Consider the following 24013-nt stretch of genomic DNA (forward strand, 5'->3'; position numbering starts at 1 on the left):
GCAGTGGCTGAATCATTCTCACCTAGAACAGCACCAGGCTATGGAATTCTCAGTGCACCAGACAGTGAGGGGAAAACAGATTAGAGCACTAGACATGTTGCTGGGAGCTCTTTAACTGGTCAGCTCACAGGCAAGAATTCCTAAACTAAAATGTACTCATTTCATTGTTTTATGTTTAAGTGAAGACTTAGAAAACGACAAAGAGAATTGGGTAGAAAAGACAAGTTTTAAAAATTTGGAAACCACAAATACACACAAAATTTCCATCTGAGAAGATGAGGTCTAGAAAGTTACTGAATTGCTTACCAATGCAAGGTTCTTAATCTGTAGCTAGACATTCCATGCTCAAAAACAGTGGGCTAGTAAATCATGTTAGTAAAATATGTTAACAATTGTTATAATTTCAAGAACTAGTTGGCTCTGTTTCTCTGATAAATGGCATCCCAAACATTCTTCTGACCTCATTAAAATAAATAAGACTCTCTCTGTCTCTGTCTCTATCTCTGTCTCTCTCTCTCTCCTCCCTCTCTCTTCCAAACTGTGATCTCAAAGACACTTCATGATTAGGGAATGGTTCTTTGGTGCAGAGGCATAGATAATGAAGTATTTTTAGTTGCCTTTAATATAATCTACTCCCGATTTTTATCAATTCTATCTAGTTTACCAACTTTCAAACCATGTGAAAACATTTTATATATCCAATTAGGCATATTCTAACGGATCATTTAAAAAAGACCCCATGACTTTAAAGATTAGTGGTAAATAAAGGAATGAACATGCATGTTGATAAACTTAATTGAAGACCCTTGAGCATTGATATGACTTAAATAAATAAAGTAGGTCCTGGCTTCTAGTATCTGTATCAATAGGAAAAAAAAGGAAGAGAGAGAGAGAGAGAGAGAGAGAGAGAGAGAGAGAGAGAGCGAGCATCCATTCAAAACATCTCTATCGAGTGTCTAATACATGCTGGTACCATCTTCCTACTTCAGTCCACAGTTGGACTTGCCGCTCACTGCTAGAAAGAAATATTTCAGAAACGATTAAAAAACATAAAGGATCAGTCAAGTTGATGGAATAATTCAAATATGGGAAAAACTGGGCAGGGAATCTAATATTTAGGATTAAGAGAGCTACCCTGAGGAGAGGAGCTTTCTTAGAAACAAGTCCCTTAGGCTTTCTCTGTTTTTGGCCCTAAGACCAGGCTCAGTATAGAAACTGTGGGGTCTGCCAGTTGGAAAATTCTGCCTGTAGCTTTCCTTCTCTACTCCCTCCTTTGCCTCTTTCATCCAAGTTCAGGGCTTAAATCTGCTGGAAAAGCAAATGACTGATATTTTAGCTTCGGCTGCCATGCTTTCTCCCTCTCCCATTTCCTCACAGTTCCACTCTGCTCTTGAAGAGTCTGGCCCCTCTGTGAGTCTTTAGCAGCTGTGGGCATTTGAGAAGCCTTCCACTTTCCAGTTCGCCAACTAGAATTTACCTACAAGATGAGGATTGAGATCTTAGGGTCCATCCACGCCCCCCTTCAGGCCTTCCTTAGTTTCTCTGTAAATAATAATTAAAAAATATCTTTGGGATCAGGCGGAGTAGAGCCCACTGATTCCATGCCTGCCCTAGGAAGGTTTTTGCAGAGGATAAGGTTACGACTGCCTGCCCAGGACTCCAGCCGTGCGGCCAGTGAAACGTGGGCCTTCTCCCGTCCTTTCCCTCCCGCCTCCTAGGGACAAGGGGCTCTCAGACCGGTGCAAGTAGAGTATCTTTATTGAATACAGAAGCTCCTCGAACGCCCCGTGTGCTCCGTGGCTTCTCAGCAATTCCTTTCATTCCCAAAGTGCAGTAGCCAAGCACGGGTCCCGCCTAACTCCCTCCCATTTCTTCTTGGGGATTTGGGAAGGGAAGAAGGGGGAGGAGGAGAGCGAAGATGGGATGGGGAGGGGGTGGCCGGTGGGTTGGGCCTGCCTAAGTCTGGATCCTCCGGCGAGAGACTGGGCGGGCTTGGGGCTGCGGGGAAGCGTGTGATTGGGTGTGACCTTCAGTCTGCTTGTCAGTTTCGCGGGCACACAGCGGGGAGGGGGAGTGGGCGGAGGAGGGGGCTGCCTGAGCCTCTTGTCCGGCCCACCGACAGCATGAAGCCTTTAGGGGTGCTCAGTGCTTTCAGGTCCTTTCTTGAAACCTCTCATTCGCCCTCAGTCTGAAGGTAGGGCTAGTCGTAGGACGGATCTCAGGGTCTCAGTCTGCGGGGCCACCACAGAGGGAGAGGAGGGGGCGAGAGACAGGAAGGAAGCAAACCATCAAATTGAAAAAAAAAATAGAGCCCTTTGACTTTTTATTTATTTTTTATTTTTATTTTTTATTTTTTACCCCCTCTCCCTTCCGGATGGCTGTGTAGCAAACGTAGGGCAACACCTTGGAAGGGACGAAGTTGGTCTGCAGTGGCAATTTCGTGGGTTCACAGTTGTGAGCACGGGGCTAGGAGATGGAGCCCTGGTCCAGGTGGAAAACGAAACGATGGGTCTGGGATCTCACCATCTCAACCCTCGCCTTGACTTTCCTCTTCCAAGCCAGAGAGGTCAGAGGAGGTAAGGAGAAAAAAAAATAAAAAGAGTTTGGGGAGGTGGGACATTGCCACCCGGCGTTCTTCTTGTGCCCTTCCCCCTTGTATTCGCCCCACTTCTTTTAAATAAAATCCAGATTGTACTTGCTACCAGGTTAGGAGTGGGAACTGGAGAGACTGCGAGATGGATGTAGGCGGGACAGCAATGGGAGAGGAGGTAGGTGGCAGGATTAAAAGGTCTGTCAGGCACACCGCAGGCTGAGAAAGCCCTCCGTCCCTTTCCACTTACTTTGCAAAAAAGGAAAAAAAAATATTACTTTGAACGGGAAGGCAGTCGTACAAAGCTTTTGTTTCAAAACCAGTCTTTCCTCAGAGCACTCGGCCCTTTGAAGAACTCTTTGGGTTTCTCCAGGTTCTAATGGAGATATCTTTTGAAGGGTGAATTGAGGAGAAAATATAGAGAAAGGGTATAAAGTGAACTGTGATAAACTTCTTTGTCTGCGAGGAAGTGAGAAACGGGCTGTTTGTACTTTGAGGAATATAAGAGAAAGCAGGGGGATGAATTTTGAAGATTGAGAACACTTTGTGTGTGGCATTTTGAAGTGCTTCTGAATGGAACACTTCACAGATGAGAAAGTGGAGTTCAGGACAGCGTGTGAGGGGCACTTTCCCCGATGTTTAGCTCCCTCATCTTCTCCATGACCCCCCTCACCTTCACTCATCCTCGCCCTCCTACAAACTGCTTCTTCTTGCAGGTTGGACATGCAACTGTCCAGGAGAGCGATGAAAGTCTTCAAACCAATAGGGTGGGGGGCAGACTGGAGGGATTGGGAGGAAGAAGAGTGGGCCTGGGATGGGAGGAGGGAGGTAAGGAAAAGTTCCTACGTGGCACTACCAAATATTGAATGGCCAGACCTGTGTAGCCACTGTAGCCCTGTCAGTACCGGAGGAGGGAGAGCGACTTCACTCCTCCCACCGCCTCCTCCCTCCCTTGCCTCCGCCCTTTCCCTAAAAGGCATCTGGCTGTGGCGGTCCCTTAGGTGCTGTAGACTCGGCTGGCAGGAGAAATCCTTTGGAGTTGGGCAGCCAGAGCAGTTCAGAGTAAAAAGCAAGCTTTGTCAGGAGTGCAGAGAGAAGCCGGGCAATAGGGAGGAGAGGAGTGGGGAACAGAAAAAAATGCCAACCGGACTCTGAACGTGCAGGTTTAGAAGAAACCTGAGCCTGGCCATCGGTCTTTTTAACCAGACCCGAGAGTTCCCTAAAGAGAGTTAGTGCTTCAGGAGGCCCAACCCTAACCTTGGCTCTGATGTTTGTGGACTTTACGCTTCCCAGGAACAGGCAGAGTCTCATCAGCTCGTGATGAGCACTGGTGACCCTAGAGTCACAGTGGAACTCCGTTCGAATTTTGTAGCAGTGATTTATTTACGTTGATTCATTGCAACTTCTTCGAGGATAAACCTAAGCGTCTTTGAAAGCAGATGACCTCAAAAAGTTTGCATTTTCCCTTTGGTACTTTGTCGCCTGTTGGGTTGGTCAGCAGTCCTGCCCTCTGCTGGTTTCCTTTAGTATTCAAAATTCAAGCATCAGCCACAGCAAAGAAAAGCCTATTACTTAGTGACACTGAAAAATGTCACTTGCCTAAGGAAGAATAGATTGCTGTTTCATCTCAGCTTGCCATATACAAGTGTAGGCACGAATATACCAGTGCCAGTAATGGAAAAGCAAAGAATCTGAGACATTGTGCAGTGATTGCCAGTATTATTGGTTACCTGAATGCATTATCTCCGTGAAGATATTTTTTCTTTTCCATACTGGGATTTCCAGTCAGTCATATTTCTGTGCTTTTAGGCCATAATTTTCTATTTGCACTCTTCACTATAAGTCACAAAAACATCTTTAGAAAATATTTCAGGACCACACCACTACAGTTGCAGAAAGTAATGTTTCCATATTTTATAAAGCTAAAGAATGAGAGAAAGAGTGAAGCATAGGATCAGATGTTCTTTCTCATGAAATATTTTGAAAATAGTGTAAGCCAGTAGATAGTTACATGGAAAGATTTGAGTATTTATTTTTATGAAGTTGGTAAGTTCGTGTTACTCAGCGGAAAGTTACTTATTTGTTAATCCAATCTTGTAAGCGTTCATTCTTTAAACCTATTAAAATTCAAAAAAGAAATGATAGGAAATAAATGCTTAAAATAGAAACACTGGCATCAAATTCCCAGTCAGCACAGAGGGGGAGAGTTCTAAAGCCAGCATTTAGAATTGTAGCTTGAAGACTGAGTGGAATTTATTATCATCCTGTATCGTCCTGATCGAACGAATTTTCCAGAGGTGTGCGTGCATGCTTCAGTTGTTAAATCAGAAGATAACTTAAAACGAACTGGGATTCATATAAAACTGGAGCATTAAAGCAATATATATGAGAAAGATTTTGTGGATTTTTTTTGGAAGTGGATGGTTTAATGAAATTGATTTCACGTATTAGTTTGCTTTAAAAAATCTAGAGTAATTGGAAAGTCTTCAACATCTGTATTATGATTTCATACACATAAGACTGTTAGTTAATGGATATCCTTTGATACTAGCTTTTGTTTTATGTTTGTTATATTTGCGATGTTTCACCTCGGGACTTCAGGGATTTTCTATGTGCAAAAATTAGTCCATAAATTACTATAAAAACAGGTTTTATTTGAAATTTATAGTGACTGTGCTATGCCTATGTTAAAATCACATGTTATCGTATGTTTTAAATCATAGTCTCAGGAAGATTTGTCTTTTACTGATACTGTAACTGTAAATATCTAGATGAACTTAAAAAAGACCATTAATTATAATGGCCTTCTGCCTTTAGCTGTTAAGCCAGTTGTGTTCTGTAGACTGCTGGTCCTTTCAAAGAGGAATTTTAGTGGCTGCCAGCAGTGGGTAGTGAGGACTGTAGAAGAGCTGTTTTGAGTGCCCGGGATCAGCAGGTGAAACGGTACTGGCTTCCAGAGTGCCTGCTAATTCAACCTGTGGGAAGCTCAGGCTTGTCTCTCTAGTTATTTAATTAGAGTAAGTTAAAATATTAGTTATGCTCTTACTGATAAGTGCAGTATTTGGTAGGATAATTAATATCGTGTCTTTTCATAAAATAAAAGGGCTCATGAGTGAAACATTTTTGCATCAGTTATATATCAAGGACTAGTTGGAGTGGCACATATTTAGTTAGCAAGGACTCTTTCATCTAATGCTATTTGTTTTATTATTATAATGTGTAATTTGCATCACTTTGGGACAAATTTAGTAAGTAGACAAATGAAAAATATATAAGCAAAGACAGCTTCATTGCTTACTGTTTAAAATTTTGAACTTATGACTAGAATAAATCAATAATAAAAGAATAAAAGGTCAACTTTTTAAAATTATCCTTAAAATACAGCAAAACAAACACTGATTTTTGTACTAGGTGGGTTGAATTTACTTTCTAATACTTTTTGGTGATAGATTTTAACTCATGTTAACTTCTTACGCATTTATTTTGTCTATCATTTAAGAGATTTAATAATTTAAGAGTAGTTTAACAGGCCCATTTATTTAAAGGAGTTAAAAGCGCACTGATAAATTTCTTTCTTGAGAATTCTAAAGCTAGAATCTACTTTTTCATTTTAGTAAAGAGGAAACTGAGGCACAAAATGGTGTTATTTAAATAATTCTTATAAAACATTACATATAGTACAAGATTGTCTGTGTAAGATGAAGTTCTATAATTAAATGTAATTAATATGAAAATAAATCTTAGACTTGATGGAATGGGCAAGTTTGTGTGATACACTAGAGTTATTAGCAAGATAGTACTTATATGATAATTTAAAGAAAAACAAATCAAAGAGCAAGCATTTTAAAATTTTAATTTTTTAACTTTGGAGTAATGCAATGTCTCATCATTTGATCATACATGTATTACTAATACAACCAGTGAAGTGGATATCAGATCATTTGGATTGGAGTAGAAAGAACAACTCCTAAAAAAGTATGCACATTTAATGCTGGTTGGAAACAGAGTGTTCAACAATGGTAATAGAAGTCATAGCAATATAAAGCACAATTTAAAATTCTAAATAACCCAAGGAAATTACATGTATATATCTATGCACACACATATTAGATGCATTATGTATGTGAATATATTTCAAATGAGGAAATGCCATTTTGCTCTTTCCATACCAATTCTTATCATATGATATATATGATATCATATGATATTATAAGGCTTTTATTCATAGGTAGGAATCATTGTGTTTTACTTCATACATGTTAACAAGCTTTTTCTAAATACAGAGATGGTTTTCTTAAAAAAACGAGAGAATATAGTAGTTCAAATTCAAATTAAAGCTTTATTTCCAAATGCTAAAGTACTTGAAACTACAGAAATAGCCTTTAAATTGGGAATACGTGTGCAGCTAATTAAGGAGGTCTTAATGGGTGGCCTTGTTGTCTGTTCTACTGTGGACCCTAGTGTCACATACGTGAGTGCTAGGAAGTAAGGGAAGAAACTTTCCATTTTGTATTGCAATATTCATTTCTAGAAATGCTATCTTCAGGAGCCAATATGTCTATTGAATTAAGAGCCATTTTTTTTTCTTCTTCAGGAATCAATGTTGATAGGGACCTAAGGCTGCTTCTGTGGATTTATTATGAGTTCTTGTAATAATGTTCAACAGTGCATACATATATGGGGACTATAAATAATGAGCTCTATCCATTCCTGTAAATGATTTTGAATGATTTAATTTTAGGTGCTTCAAAGGCACCTTCTTCCACCACTCGCCTATGGAGACATAATTAAGGGCAGTTGGTGCAGTCACTAGGAATGCAAGCTGAGGGATGCTCGGCAGTTCTGCTTGGGTTCCTTCCTGTCCCTCATTTAATACTGCCGAAATGTGACCTAGGCGCTGAAGCGGTGAGAGGGATCCCTCCCTCCCTTCCTTCCTTCCTTCCTTCCTTCCTTCCTTCCTTCCTTCCTTCCTTCCTTCCTTCCTTCCTTCCTTCCTTCCTTCCTTCCTTCCTTCTTCTGTCCCTTCTTCCTCCCTCCATCCCTCCTTCCCTCCCTTCTCTCTCCCTCCTCCCTCCCTCCCTCCCTCCTTCCTGCCTCCCTCCTTTCCCATCTCTCCTTATTTTTCAAACCCTAGCAATTTTATTCCCTACTGAAGAAGACAGGGGTACAGAGGCATTATAAACGTCACCACCTTCCTTAAATTCTCTTACTTCAGTCAATTTAAGTGCAGCTTTCAGGGTTACTCTCTGTATACTGTCTAAATGAGACTCTTCTAGTTTTTCTTGCAATTTAATTAAAAACACGACTTTTAAGTTAATTTTAAACAATGGCTATGCGATTTGAATGTGTCTAGCACATTCACTTCTCCTTTGAGAACTCTGAAACGATTGATGTGCCCAGGTAAGAAGTTTCTTGTTAAAATTCTTCTCTAACTTTCAGTTGTGTCAGGACAACATGAATAATGCTAGCTTGTAGAAAAGATGAAAAGACAATTTCCAAGTGATTTAGAGAGTAATATCTATCGATCAGTTGCAGTCTCTGGCCTACGACTGACTTGGCTAATGGTTCTTTAGACGTTGGCTGATCACCAGCCCTTCTGTTATCTGGAAAAGCAAACTCTTTGCTTGCTGCGTGTGGAATTAGAGACAGTGCTATTAGTTTAGCAGAAAGAACTCAGAGAAAAGAAAGGTTATCGGATTTCAGAGTAAGAGACCAGCTTAAATACAACGTGACAAATGAGAACTAAAACAAACCTGTGGAAAAGTGCTCCGGCACAATCAACTTTTGCAGTCCTCTCAAACCTCTCTCTTTTTTTTTCTTCTTAAAAAGCATTTCTTTCTTATTTTAACCAAATTTAATTGCTCTTGAAAGGCCCAGGACTGTTCAGCAAATGAAGGTCCCTATTCACAGAACCTGAGCTCAGAGAATATCAGTAGACACTTCCTTCCTCTGTCTCCCTGGTAAACTGACATCCGGGTTTCTGGGAATGAATCCTGGATGGCACGCACTGGATGACTTAGCTTCCTCACTGTGATCTCACAAACAACTTCCTGAAAGGATGACTGTCAGAAAGAGTGGCAGTTGCAGTCTCTGGCAAGACTAACACGGACTCTACTACATTTTCATACTTGGCGGTCTCTCATTCTGTGAGCAAGCAATTGAAGGGGTATTGGCCATTTTTTTTTTTTTTTTTTTTTTTTTTTTTTTTTTTTTTTTGGTTTTTCGAGATAGGGTTTCTCTGTGGCTTTGGAGCCTGTCCTGGAACTAGCTCTGTAGACCAGGCTGGTCTCGGACTCACAGAGATTGGAGTCTAACAGGTGGACACAACCTAATGGTTGCTGTCATAATTCCTTTGAAATGTTGATGGTGCTTTATTTTCATTGAGCACTAAAGTTACTGTCAGAGTGACTTAGTGTGGTATAGAGTACCACTGTATATTGTCCAGCCTATGATAAATCGTTTCTCATCCTTCCAGCCCACCTTCTTTGACCCCACATTTGTGTCATGGTATGACTCTTGTCTTTATTCTCTCTATTTTGGATCTGTTTCTCTAAATCATTTGTTTTCTTCTTGCTCATCTCAAGTTATATTTTATTTCTCAAGTAACTCAAATATCATAGTCCCATAAAATTTCTCCTTATATTTTCTGGCAAATGTAATAGTTAGGATTAACACTGAATACTGCTTGCTATATACCAGCCTGTGCTGTGTATACTTTGTGTACAATATTTCTTTATTGTTATCATTTCCCTAGGAACAAACTGACATAAAAGACTCAGTTTATCTGTGAGGGAACATTAAAAAAGAAAATAATTATCTTGTCTGACATCATGTAGGAAATTGTGGACTCAAGCGTCAGGTGGTCTTGTATCAGAGTCCTAGCTGGATATACTATCTTATGATTACAGTGAACTGAAGTCTAAAATTAATACGCAAATCTTGCAGTTTACTACAGCACACAAAATGTCAACTGTGTGAATGCCCTGAGTGTCTCTAAAGGGAACTAAACAGGGCTCTTGCTAAAGGATACTCTTGCAATTCAAGTTGCTTCTCAGCTACATTTAAGTTTAACGAAAGCCTGCTACTCATACTCTTGGGTGACCTAAGTCACAAAGGTGTTGGGACACTTGAAGAGGTTGTAACTCGAAGCTGATCTGATTGTTTATTCAATTAGCAATGACACTTAGCAATTTTTACTTCTTCTAATAAGAACCTATAGCAATAAGCACCAAGTCACTTTCTGGGAGTTGATGGTTGTGAACTGGCTTATTACCTTTAGTGTACAAGATTAATAACAAGACCCTTTGAATGTAATCAGTGTGAAAAATGTAGCAAAAGACAGAGGACTAATAAAAACAAATCAATATTCTTATTTTGAAGTTCCTCATATGTCAGTTTTTTTCCAGAAGTTCCTGGCTGGATAACATCTGATATAGTTTATTTGCATTCCTATTTTCATACCGTGTTGACAGATAGAATGTGTAGTATTAACAATCTGGTTTGTAGTTGTCATCTTCCACCATCCAGAAGGCCGGAACAAGATAAAAATTGAGTTAATTTAGATAAATAAAATGGAAGTTTGAGGACCTTCTCATGTAATGGTGTCAGCAATGATGAAGGAAGGAAGGAAGAAAGAAAGGAAGGAAGGAAGGAAGGAAGGAAGAAAGGGAGGGAGGGAGAAAGGAAGGAATGAAGGAAGGAAGGAAGGAAGGAAGGAAGGAAGGAAAAAAGGAAGGAAAAGCTTATTGCTATAGGTTCTTATTAGAAGAAGTAACAATTGCTAAGTGTCTTTGTTAGTTGAATAAACAATCAGATCGTGAATCTAATAGATACCATTTATAATACCTTCTTTCCTTCCTTTCCTTCTTTCTCCTCTCCTTCTATTGGAGAAAGGGTCTTACTATGTATTCCTAACTGACTTGAAGCTCACTATGTAAATCAGACTGACTTCCAACTCCCAGTCTGGCTTTTTTTTTTTTTTTTTGACAAGTGCTGCAATTATAGGTATGCACAACAATGTTTAGCTTTCCTTTCTTCTTTTGTGTCTATATGTGCATAGAGGAACATCTTAAGCTATTATTCCTAACACTCCATCCACCTCAATCCCTAGCTCCCTCCCTAATGTCCCTTTCCAAGTAGGCTAGGCTGACCAGGAACTCCAGGGATCCAACTGTCTCCACCCACCTCCCCTGCAGGATTACAAGCTCATGTCATCATGTGTTGCTTTATTATGTGTGTTCTAAGGATTGAATTCAGTTCTATGAGCTACACATGTGTACTTTATCATCCACATGGACTCCTTTTTCTTTCCTATACTCATTCTATAATAACAAATAAGTCAGAACTTCTTTCCAGTGTTTTGTTTTTAAAAGTATTTCCCACTCACTCTCCAAAGGTATCTCTGAACATCTTCAGTTACCAATCAATTCTATTGTCTTGGTGTCTGTAGCTGGTTTGAACACCTTAAGTGATGTTTTTGCTCTGATGGTGTCATAAATCATTTTTCTCCTAGAGTTTAAGAAAAGGAGCTTCAATAAAAAGTACTAGTCTATCAAAACATTTGTTGAAAATATTCCTGTTATCTGTTTTATATATTATTAGGGATTAATTGCTTTTTTTAAACTAGCAATTAGAAACATTGGTTTACCTCTATGCAATCACTTTAATAAAACAAATTTTTCTTTGGTTTATAAAATACTTTATATATTATATATTATATTTATTACTCTACTGTGAACTGTCATATTCAAGAAAGACACATCTAAAGATTCAGGCATTAAAGACTGATAGATCGTTAGTTAAATAGTTTTTGGAAGAAACCCATATATATAACCTTGTATTGCTATCTGTTTTACGTATCAGTTACAGTAAAAGCAGTAAGTCCTGAAACAGGGTCAGAAAAATAGTACTTGAGGAAGGATTGTTGAATAAAGTAGAGGTGTTGGTTACAATTCAAAATTCTGAAAATAATCTGAAAACTCAGATGTGGTTTGTATGTTTATGTATGTAAATTGCTATAGATGCTTGACCCTGTCTCCTTTAGAAAGACCTCACTCAGCTGTGAAGAGTAGGGTGGGTTAAAGTGCACCACATACCAGAGTGCACTCTACCTAACCCCAGCTTAAATGCTGACTGCGGAATAATTTCATGCTGCACTGCAAACATGATGCACATTTCAAAATCTGCTTTAGAAATGACTGCCATTTGTCCCTATCTGGAATACAATAGTTGTCCAGTAAAATAGTTGTTGAATGGTTGAATAGAGCAACTAGCAAAAAATAAAGCAAGGGGAGTTTACTAATGTAAAAAGAATAGGTTAATAATTTCCATTTGGAATCAGTCATTCTCAATCCTAACCCGCAGGCATGTTTTGAATATATTTCTAGTGAAGTTTAAACATTAGTGGCTTACCATGTTCTACAGATTGTTTTATGTACAACCTAACCTAAAATTGCTTGTGCTAGAAAACAAATTATCTAACAAGAATCTATTCAGTTTGTATAACAAGAAAGTAGAAGTCAGAAGGAATGTAATTATTGCAAGGTGCAAACCATTTCTGTGATATCCCATTGGCAGAGCGCAGTGGCTCAGCAAATTTGAAATGATCTGGTTAATTGATAACAACAAGAAAGCACCTTCTAATCCTGTTTTCTAGTGCATAGAATGCATTAAATGTCAATGAATGTTGCTTTTTTTCAGCACTGAGGTCTTTGGTAAGCCAGGTAATAATGCTTTAGTTTTAAAATCAGCATCTACTGACAATTTTATGACAGTTATTCACTTTCAAATGGGGATTTCACGTATTTACCATACATTTCTTTCAACTCATGCAAAACATTATGGATGGTATGAGATGGTTGAGGACTTAGTCTACTACTCAACAGTTTCAAGAATTAAAGGATTTTCCATTTCTATGTATAACCACAATGTGCAGACAGATATAATGGAAGGCAGTATGCCAGGATGTGTTGCCATAGGGTATGTGTGTAACTACAAGAGTGATAGTGGAAATCTAAATATACTTTAACAATTTATTCTCTTAACAATCCCATGTGAAATCACTGTTGTCTACTTTGCTAGACTGTGCTCTTTCTGACCCTTTTGATCACAAGTATAGCAAGTGCAGTTTCCTTGCTTGAAATATGCTCAGGCCAGTGACTGAGAAGATGACTCAGTGTGGTCTTAAAGAATGAATGGCCTGCTTTGGAAGGCAGTAATTAACCGATAGTCACAGGAGTAAAAGTGTAGCATAGACACAGTAGATGGTATGAAGTCCATGCACATAGATGTACGAAATAGGACATCGAAACACAGAAAAAACAAAAAAAGTCACCCGAGAGATAACAATTGAACACTGAATAACCCAGTGAATTTATCCTGAGAAGTGACATGAAGGCCCGAGGCAGAAAAGCTACTGACACTACAAAGAACTTAAAAGAAAGCATGGGAAACAGGCAGTGTAGATAGAGAAGATGAAATGGGATGTAATGTGAGACAGGGTTGAGGAAGAGTGTAGAGGGCACACAATCTTACAAAGACATTTTTCTGTGCAGCACAGCAGCATGTGTCTAAAAAGAAGCCTTGTATTTTAATTTTGCAGGGCCAGTTTATACTGGGTATCAGCACATGGGAGAGGAGCCCAGTTGATTGGCGCCATGGGTCCTCAGACATTCACAATATAGTGCCATATTGCTTTCTGTAGAGTAGCCAGACTACTAAAAAGCCACCCAGGGTTCTCAACTGTAATAGTCTATCTTGAAATCATACTTTATGTACAGTTGTGCTCACGATGGGCCTGTAAACATATGAATTAATAATCCTATTTTATAAGCGAATACTTGAAACAAATGTGCCTACCCCTTTATAAAACCCCATTGTAAGACAAGTCAACAACGCAAGTTTCTAAATTTTGTATGATTTTCCTTGCAATCATTCAAATTATAGCATATTCTAGAGAAGAAATAGGCAATGTGATTTTTAAAAGAACTTCTGAGACATTGTACCTTTAAAACACTTTGACTTAAAGAAAGAAATATTTAGTATAAGCATTTGCTAAGTTTCAGTTATTTTCTGCAGACAAAATTATATTGTTTAAAATAATCATATTATTAATTAATATGACTTTGACTAATACCCCAACTCCTAAAGTTTTCTTCCGGCCTATATTTCTTTCCTTAATTACAGGTTTGTAATCTTGATTGTCTATTCATGTATTTGCAGTGCCTTTAAGCTAGTTCAAAGTTCTTATTTTCTAAACTAAATTTACTCTCTTCCTAAATCTGTTCCTTTACCGTTTTCTCAATGTCAGGTTGTGGGAACGTAGTTAGTTGCGATGTTCAAACACAAACAAACTCTCCGAATCTGCTTTGAGTTTGATCCCTTCCTCTCATAGACCACATGAGCCCATCACCTACTGCTGTTCGTCTTGTCCTCACAGATGTTCAGAATCTGAACCAGGAGTTTATCTTCCAGCACCTGATTTCACCTTCTCACACTTACAAGCATGCAAATGGTTCATTAAGACCATATGGCTAGGCTTCGGGGCCCACAAGATTTTATAAACCAAAGCCCTAGCAGTTTGGTAGAATTAGTCGAATGAGCAATCTTAATTTCACCTTAGTTTTTGTGAAATTTAAACTTCCGGGGGCGGGGAGGGACAATAGTAATAAAAATTTGGGATCCATCACTTGTCTACAGTTAACCTTCCAATGGTTTTTCAAATCATTTGCAATATAATTCAACTTCCGTGGAGATCTCATAAGACTTACACATCATTCCTATATCTTTGACACCCCCTCCCCCCCTTTAAGGTTTTTTTTATTCTCTTATCAGGAGGTTTTTGTTTCTTCTCAGTTTTCTGCCATCCCGAGTTGTTTCTTGCTTTAGGTTTTTGTACTCATTCCCTTTGCTTCTAATCCAATTAATCAAAAACAACCAGGACAGGGCACTTTCTCTGACCTTTCAGATTTTTCTCTAATGTCATTTACTCACTGGATAGTCTTTCTATTTGATGTCACAATTCATGCTACTGCAAGTTTTCACGAAACCTGTCTTTACTTACTCATTTTCCTACTGTGAGCCTAAAACCTGTCACATCTAACAAATGGAGTACTAATGCTTTAAGACAGAAGTTATTTTATTTTATATAAAATGTAGTGCTGATAATTTTGACCTATAAATGTTGTCATAAATTATTTGGGCTTTCAAGTGTTCACAGAATCCAGGTGTCACATAGCCACGAAGTTCCATTGTTGATAAGACTTAAGCTTTGGGAATTTTCACACAGTTGCTATAAACAGCCAAATCTCAAATGAAAGTTCAGCTTTTCTGATTTGATGGGTACAATGGGCATCTATGAATGTGTTTGGAGAGTTTGTACTGCATTAAAATTGCAATATTTTATATTTTTATTTTTAGCTGTAATGTCAGCTAACTCCAAATATTCCTAGTCAAAGAACTTGAAAGCAGATTAAGTACTGTCGACGATTCAAAACACACATGCTCCTGTTCACAGAAAACATTCTTGATCAGGAGTAAACGCAAGAGTTTGAGTTTTATGCACTTTTCTTCACCCTTAGAAGCTATAATGAGAATAATAAATAATGATAAAAATAAGTAATGTATAGATATATTTCATTTTGATGTGATTCCCTATTATTTTTCTTTTGTCTTTTTTATTAATGTTATTTTTATTTTTTTCGAAAAGAAAACAGACTATCTTTTTTCATTATACATACCAATCCAAGCTCCCACACCTTCCTCTCCTCTCATTCCCTCCACCTTCTCCTCCATCCTACCCCCCATCCACTCCACAGAAAGGGCAAGGCACATTGTTTTGAGGAAGGTCCAAAGACCTCCCTTCTAAATCTAGGCTGAACAAGGTATCTCTTCAAAGAGAATGTGTCCAAAAGAGGCCAGTACAAGCGGTTTGGATAAATCCCGGTGCCACTGCCAGTGGCCCCCAGTCTGCTCCAGTCATGCAAATGTCAATCACATTCAGAGGGACTAGTTTGGACCCATGCTTGTTTCTTCCCTGTCTAGCTGGAGTTGGTAAGCTCCCATGAACTCGGTTAGACTGTTTCAGTGGGTGTCCTTATCATGGTCTTGTCCTCTTTGCTCATATTCTCACTCCTCTCTCTCTTCGAATGCACTTTAATGCTCTGATGAAGGTCTCTGCCTCTGTTTCCATCAGTTGCTGGATGGAGGTTCTATGGTAATATTTAAGATATTCATCAGTCTGACTACAGGGCAAGGACAGTTGGGCACCCTCTCTATTGCGAAGGGTCTTAGCTGGGGTCATCCTTGTGGATCCCTGGGAATTTCTCTAGAGCCTGGTTTCTTGCTAGCCCCATAATGGCTCCCTCAAGTAAGATATCTCTTTTCTTGCTCTCATCTCTGTCTTTCCTCCATCTAGACTATCCTGTTCCTTCAAGTTCCTCTTTCCCCTCTCCCCTCTTCTTCTCCTTCCACCCTCCGTTCTCCCCCCACTCCCATGCTCCCAATTTTGTCAGGCAATCTTGTCTATTTCGACTTTCCAGGTGTATCTATGTATGGTTTTCTTTGGGTTCACCTTACTACTTAGCTTCTCTAAGACCATGAACTATAGGCTCAGTGTCCTTTGTTTATAGCTAGAATCCACTTATGAGTGAGCACATACCATACTCATCTTTTTGGGTCTGGGTTACCTCACTCAGGATGGTGTTTCCTAGTTCTATCCATTTGCATGCAGATGTCCTTGTTTTTACTGCTGGGTAGCACTCCAATGTATAAATGCTTTTTTTTTTTAAATAATAGTTTTACTTCTGTATGTATCATGATGTAATTTTCTTGGCATCTCAATAATAAGATTTGTTGTGAAATAAATGAAAAACAATTTTAAAAAAATTTCATGTCATGTTTATTTGGTTTCTATTTTCCTAAAATTTTGTCAAAATAGGATTACATTTTTAAAATAATGAAATTAATTATAAAATTCAGAAAACTCCAGGTAACTAACCTAATTATTTTTGTGCCTGACATTCTCGACTTGGTGTTCTTTATTGTTTGAATATCATGCACTCATATTTTTCCAAAATGATTATTGAAATCTTTAGCCTTGAGATCTGACATTTATTTTATGTGTATTAATTGTGTGTGTAAGTAAATATACAAGCATAGTGGTATTGATGGCGATATATTTAACTTGATTATAGAACTGTTTGTGGGAACCTGAATCTCAAGTGATATTGTTAACCCATTTCCATGCCCAAGAGTAATTCATAGAAACTGAGAAATTGTAATGGTTTCTAAATGCATATTACAACATACTATTGCTTATAAACTGCCCCGTTTAGCTGACACGCAACACACAAACAGATCAGCAAAAGGAATAAATGGTCTTGTCAAGTTCTTCAAGTTGATATTGGAAGTGAGAACAACAGAAACTGTAGTAATAGAATAGTGCAAGCATTCATATGGGCACTGGTAGCCAAACCTAGCTCTCCTCAAGAGCACCAGGTGCTCTTAACCTCTGAGCATCTCTCCAGCCCTCTCCTCTTTTGGAGAAAAGATCTCACTCTGTAACCGAGTGATCGGAATTCATTACATAATTTAGACTCTCATCGAATGTGAGGCTTTCTGTCTCAGCTTCTTTGGTGTTGGGATTGCAAGCATGAGCAGCTAGTTAGTGTTATAACACTTAAGTCATGCTTATGCCAATTTATATGCAATCAAAAGAAGACATGCTACTATTATTAGTATTTTGTAGTGGAATTTCATTTGTATTTTAATAAATAAAGCTTGCCTGAGAATCAGAAAAGGCACAGCCACAGTGGCCGGCCTTGCAAACCAGCCATCAATGACAGACATCTTTAATCCCAGTAGTCACACTATCTTGCCATAGAAACCAGGTGGTATGGTGCACACCCTTAATCCATAACTAGAGAGGATTATAAGATGGGAGGAGTCAGCTTTCAACTTGAGTATCATTCTGAGTTTTTTTTTTTTTTTTTTTGGAGGCAGGTTAAAAATTTTTGGACTCCTCAGGTAAGAGCCAGTAGTTGGCTGTTTTACTTTTCTAATCTTCAGGAAAACTTTAAAATACAAATGAAATGTCACTACAGTATTTTACCTTTATTTTGTGCTGTGTGTGGGGGTCAAGATGAATATGAAAGTACAGGTTCCCAAAGGGGTCAGGGACATCATGAGAACACAACCCACAGAATCAACTGACCAGTACTCATAGGGTCTTCTAGAGATTAGGGAGACTATAGGGCTCTAATTTAGGTCTGACCTAAGTCCTTTGCATACATGTTATGGCTGAGTATCTTGCTGGTCTTACAGGATTCCTTAAAGTGTTAGTGGGGGCTGTCTATGACTCTTATGCTTTCTTGTGGTACCCTTTTCTTCACACCGAGTTGTCTTTTTCATCCTTGATGTGATGGTATGTGCCTGGTCTGATTGCAATGGTCTTGTCTGGTTGGTGGTGCTGAGAGGATTGCTCTTTTTTTTTTAGTGGAGGTGTGGGGGATCTAGAGGAGAGGGAAAATTGCAGAGAGAGACTGGGGAGAGAGGCAGAAAGGAAAACTGTAGTTTGTACTTAGTATGTGAGAGGGGAGTTACAAAAAATAAAAAAGAAAGAAACTGTAGGTCCCATACTTATTAATGTGTTAACTAATGAATTGCAATTAATCCAAACCTAAAACCAAAAAAAGCAAGCTAACCCCTCTAAAGAAAAAAGCAAAATAAACAAACAAAAAATGAGTGCTGTATAAATAGCAGGGCATACTTTTGTTCTTCTTTGCCTTTATAATTTAAATTTAATTTTCTTTAGAAAATTTTATACATGAGTACTATATTTGTACATTTCCTCTCTCCCTTGTCTCACTCCAACTCCTATATCTCTTTAAGTGCCGCTAATATTCATGACCTCTTTTTGTTTATATATATAATATTTAAAGAAGCATACAAATATTATATAAAAATATAAAATTATTACACACATGTATTAGGGATGGATAGCACATCTGGGGCTCATCTCTAGAAAAGGTTTTCTTCTTCTCTCAGCAGCCATTAATGTCTGTAGTTCTACATCTCAGGGTAAGGACTTGTATAAGTCTCCCCTTGTATAATGTTAACTGGTTTTGTTCTGCAGATTGTATTTAGGTGACTGTATTTTTGAGATATCGGGTGAGAAGCTTCCTTATCTGTACAGAAACACAATTCTCGTCTGACAGCCTGGTACGCCAGCTCTGACAATCTCTCTGCCCCCTCTGCTATAATGTTGTTTGAGCTCTAGGTGTGGGGGCTTTGTCCTCGACTCATCCACTCAGGCTGGGAACCCAAGCTGTTTTTGGCATTTTGGTCAGTGGTGGATGTTCCCCCTTTTAAATTTTATTAATGTTATTTCAAACAATGTATTTTAATCATATAATTTTCCTTTTCCCTAGTTCCTCCTACATTCTGCTCATCTCTGTACTCATGTAACCTAATAGTCCCTCTCTAACTCTGTTTCTTTTTTCTCAAGAAATCTAGGAAAGCAGAAATAGCAACAAAGAAATAAACAAGAATCAAAACATAATTTAATAAGTAAAGAATATCAGTAAGACCAAAAATACCGTAATAAATAGTACACACACACACACACACACACACACACAGAGACAGTCTGTTTCATGTTAGCCAACTACTCTTGCGTGTGATACACTTAGTGACACTCCATGTGTTTTCACCAAGATGCAAGACCTATCTAGTCAAAGGTTCTTGTCCACTTTAGCTGTGTTTGATATGGATTGCATCTCATAAAAGGGACCTTACATCTTATCAAAAAGTGGTTAGTTACTTTCATAACATTTGTGCTACAAGTGTACCAGTATAACCTGCATGCAGGTTGCTGATATCAATTAGAGAGTTTGTGCCTGGGTGATATTAATCATTACTGGCCTTCTCTGGTAATATTCTTACAAAGTACCTTCCAGCACCATTAACTCCTCTCAATAGGAGTGAAGTTTCTAGTCAGGCACCAGCATGCCTTTTCCATGTTCTATGACATAAGTGTTTTCTTTAGTAATAGGGCTATACCATCAGGTTACGGAGAATATCCAGTAGCCTTGGCAATATCCTGTGATGTTCGCGGGGGTGGTTTATGAGACATTTCTGAATAATTATTCAACAAGAGGTAATTTACTTGGTGCCATAAGACGTCTAATTGTGACTTTATATCCTCCATTTTATGGTGATTCCATTTAAATTCTTTTCATATATGCATATACAACTTAGAAAGCCTTTACAGTAGTAGGTTTCCAAATGGCCCTTACTGTTGTCCCTCCTCATATTCTCTCCATTACTCTGCTCCCACACCACTCCCCATTTTATCCTCCTAGTCTAGTTTCCCCTTTATGGAAAAACTATGTAAAAACTAAAAGCTAACATTTATATGCAAAATAAAATATGTAGTATATGCCTTTTTGAGTGTGGGTTACCTCACTCAGGTTTCTTAGTTTGGACGTTGTAGATTCATAATGGGTTCCATTTCCTGCAAAAAGAAGCTTCTTTGATGAGGTGTGGAATCTACACTCATCTGTGGGTCTACGACCTCCTTAGGCATGGATAGCGAGTCAGCTTTAAGATAAGGATCCCCTCTTATGGAGCGGGCATTCAGTCTCATTACTCACCAATTGGTTACCCCCAAGGTAAAATACATACCGCTGTTTCACTAATGGAAGTTTTGCTGGGCTGCTCATCATTGTGGGCATAGGCTTCACAGTTAGGTAATGTTGCTAATTATTTTTTTCCCCAAGCAGTTTGCAGCTTGCCTACCACCCTTGAATACTGTGAGAGCAGACCCTCTTGGAGGAGGCTTTCAGGTCAATTCCAGGTTAATTCTTTCAAGTCTGCTGCAGTAGAGTTCTACTTCCAAGTTCTGGGAGGCAAACAAAGGCATAAATTTTTGCAGGATGTGTGGTCACTATTTAGAGATAAAAATCCAATTATTATTCTACTGTACTGCAAAAAGTATTTCTTAATGTAATCAGTAAATGCAGATGACAGGAATCAGCTTAATTGTGGCTTAGGGAAACATGGATTGTAGTTAATGTAGTTGCTCTAAACATTCAGAAAGTTTGAAATTTTCAAAAAAATGTTATAGAAGTGATTTTTGATGAGTATTTACATTTCAGCTTCTTTTCTTTGGAAGTAAAATTCATTATCATGCTGCATTCTTAAAAATGATGTTATCCAAATAAAGAAATTTGGGAAGGCTTTAAGTAGCGTACAGTCATTTCATAGCTGGGATGGTAGAAATCGCTTGGTAAAGAGAGTACTTGCTATACAACATGAAGAACCTTAGTTCAGATCTTCAGCACCCATGTACGTGCTGTGTGTTGGGGTGCATTTTAACTTCTGCACTTGGTAATGGTGTGGAAAGAAAGGTGGATCCTAGGAGCTCAGTCCAGCTCTGAATCAGTGAGCTCAGGGTTTAGGGATAGACCTTGTCTGCAGACGTAAAGAGAGTGCTATAAAGAGTCATTCCATGTTAATCTATATAATACACACACACACACACACACACACACACACACACACACACTTACAGAGCTGTAAGCACAGGTATGCACATTAACGCACAGATGTGTGCATCCAGAAAGATCACAGCTTCTGAGCTGGAGTAAGAACTTGAATAGTTTCAGCTGCAGAAATTGAGTTACTCATTACCTATATAGTCGTCAGATAACTCTTGTTAAAGAGTCTTATGAGTTTTGAAAACTGTCAGAATCTTGGTGGTCAATAAATTCTAATATGGCCACTTTCTTTCTTGGTTCAATAATATATCTCATAGTCGTTAGAATTATAGTTTTCTAAAATTCTTTTTATTTATTAAATTTTACTTATTTTGGGTGTGGGGGTTAAGGAAGGAGAGGAAAAATTAGGTGGTGTGTTTGGAATATGTGAGACCCTAAATCCAATTCCAAGTTGAGGAGAGAAAGAGAGAGAGAGAGAGAGAGAGAGAGAGAGAGAGAGAGAGAGAGATAAACAAAGCAAAAAGTTGCAAGTTGCAGATACTTTGATTTTTTGTGATCTGTATAGACTTCCTTGGAGCCATAGATTACTTAGCATATAAAAAGTGCTAAGGGTAACAGATAAATGAATGAGTGTAACTGTTTCCCAGACTTCACAGGTGGATCCTAAGTTTAAGTTGTATACAATTCTCAAGTCGAACAAGGTCTCCTATGATTTAAAAATGTAAAACAGTATTTATATCAGGCACCATATAAATGTCCATGTAGGAAGGCAGTGTTGCGTCATTAGAAGTGTTCGAAGCTAGTTCTCCAAGGTGTGGTAAGAAATTCACCTGGCATGAATTTTTAGTATTGCTATTTTATTTTTTGAAACTGTGCACAGAGAGGGTGGTTTATTTCCAGGTGTACTCACCACCTAGACACTAAATGACATAGGTGAAACTCAGAAGCAGTCAGAATTTCCAACACTGTAACACACAGCATATAGAGCATATAGAGAAGCTTGGGGAAGACATATCCAAGAACCAACACAATTAAAATATTGAGAGATGTTAGATAGATGATCCATATGTTGCTGCAGGGAACAGAAAGACAGAATCAAAAGTCTAGGAGTAAACTGCTGAATTAATGGGAGTGTCCAAGAGGCTAATGGAATGCAGAAATGCAGAAAACCCATTTTTTATAGTATTTCTGTTTTATTTGTCTTTATATGTTGTGTACACACTCATGTGTGTAAGCGTATGGGAATGTGATGCACTCTGTGTATTCATCTACCATCTTCTAATTAGGGAGTGCAAATCAAAGGATAGGCAAGTGAGTGTGAGTGGTGCCCAATGAGGATGAGCACCCCAGACTGCCATTCAGGAGAGAGACAATGCCTTTTACAGTTACCATCTTGGTTTGCTCCTGCTTCCTACTCAGGCAAAGTGCTATTAATTGTTTCAGATAGTCCTTAAGGATTATCTAAAGCTCAAAAGTAGACAGAAGCTTTGGGTATATTTTATTTTATAAAGTCTCAGCTAGTATTTCTACAGCACTGACTGTGGTGGTATTTTCGGGTCACTGAAACTTCAGCATAGACATATTCTGTGGTGTGGGGGTGAGGGTTGGAACAAGGAGGAAAATTGGGTATGACCAGATCATCAAGATTTCCTGTGCAAGGAATGTGGAATGCGGATGCCATCTGGAAGTCAGTGGGGTTCACCGAAGGAATTTAGGCAGTAGAGTTGCTTGAACCATGGAATTTACGAAGGCCAGTCAAGCAGTGGAGTGCACATAGATGGGAAAAGCATGGAAGCCCTTTAACTGGTTTCTGTAGTGATGACTAGGCTCTTGTGTCCTGTGTTCCTCTTTAATAAACCTATGGTATACACTAGAAAAATTTACTGAATAGAGGATACTGTACTGAGTTAGATATGACAGAATGTGCTTGAAATAGGCAGAATTTCAAAATGATTTCATTTACTGTTCTGTTCAGTTTCAAAGAAAGAGATAAAAGAAAAAAAGTAGACTCTTTAAAAGCTGAATTTCATCTTTAAAAAAATTAAAAAAGACATTCCTTTTTAGAAAAGTAATTTACATTGAAACTTTTTTTTTTTAAAGCTATGAGTCAGGGACCGAATGGTGATATCGCATCCTGTCCCTGCAGAGAAATTTGTTGGACTTTAACTGTAGAACATTCGCGTTGACTCTAGTAACAGGGGGGTGCGCTTATCACATTCATTTCTAATTGGAAAGGCATAAGTTTCGTGTGCTTGTCGATATCCTGTGGTAGTCATCACTGTGCAAAAAGGGAAGCCATGTCTCATCCGGTGCATTGTTTATTGATGCCCAGTTATCATGGAATTTCAGCCTTCTTCGTTCTGTTCATGTCTGCTCTGAAGTTTTGCTCAACTGTGAGCAAGAATATAAACTAAGATAAGCAGATGATGTGCTGTGGTTTTCAGTCACATTCTCTTTCAGAGTAATTTATATCCTGAAAGGTAAATTGAGTTTAATTAAAGTAAATATAAACATCAGGAGTCAATTAACTGGCCTGCAATGATTTCAGACTGTTTTAAGTACGTTTCTTTTGTAGTTTTCATCTGCGGGCTATTACAGCAAGAATGGGGGAGGAAAAAACAGGCTTGAGATTTACACAGGTCTTGAGAGTACCCTTAACTAAGTCTTTGAGGCTCAGTTCTCTCCTCTGCGTAGCAGGAAAAAGACATGTAATTTGTGAAGGCCTGTGCCTTTAAAGTAATCTGGTGACAAACCACTTAGGATCTTTGGACATGGCTCTCAGTATAAATATTACATTCTTAGTTTTTTTTTTTAAATATAATTTTTTATTGAAAAAAAATTTCCGCCTCCTCCCCACCTCCCATTTCCCTCCCCGTCCTCCTTTTCCCCCCCCCTCCCTCTCCTCTCCCCCTCCCCCCATTCCTCT

The 24013-nt window shown here is 38.6% G+C and overlaps 1 protein-coding gene across 2 annotated transcripts in view; it reads left to right on the top strand.

The window, feature by feature from the left end:
* The first annotated feature begins 2106 nt into the window (after nt 1-2106).
* The window catches only part of Col11a1 (collagen type XI alpha 1 chain), a 163766-nt gene continuing 141859 nt past the window's right edge, over nt 2107-24013 (top strand). The window contains exons 1-2 of one of the 2 annotated variants that reach the window (XM_050155901.1): nt 2107-2194; nt 2387-2576. In XM_050155901.1, coding sequence (XP_050011858.1) covers nt 2474-2576 — 103 coding nt within the window. In that variant the 5' untranslated portion in view covers nt 2107-2194; nt 2387-2473. Of the gene's footprint in view, nt 2577-24013 lie in introns of both variants that reach the window. The other variant, XM_050155826.1, reaches the window with a different exon arrangement.

Source organism: Alexandromys fortis, unplaced genomic scaffold (assembly GCF_014885135.2).
Source record: "Alexandromys fortis isolate MF-2015 unplaced genomic scaffold, M_Fortis_MF-2015_v1.1 scaffold_19, whole genome shotgun sequence".
In the NCBI taxonomy this organism is placed as follows: domain Eukaryota; kingdom Metazoa; phylum Chordata; class Mammalia; order Rodentia; family Cricetidae; genus Alexandromys; species Alexandromys fortis.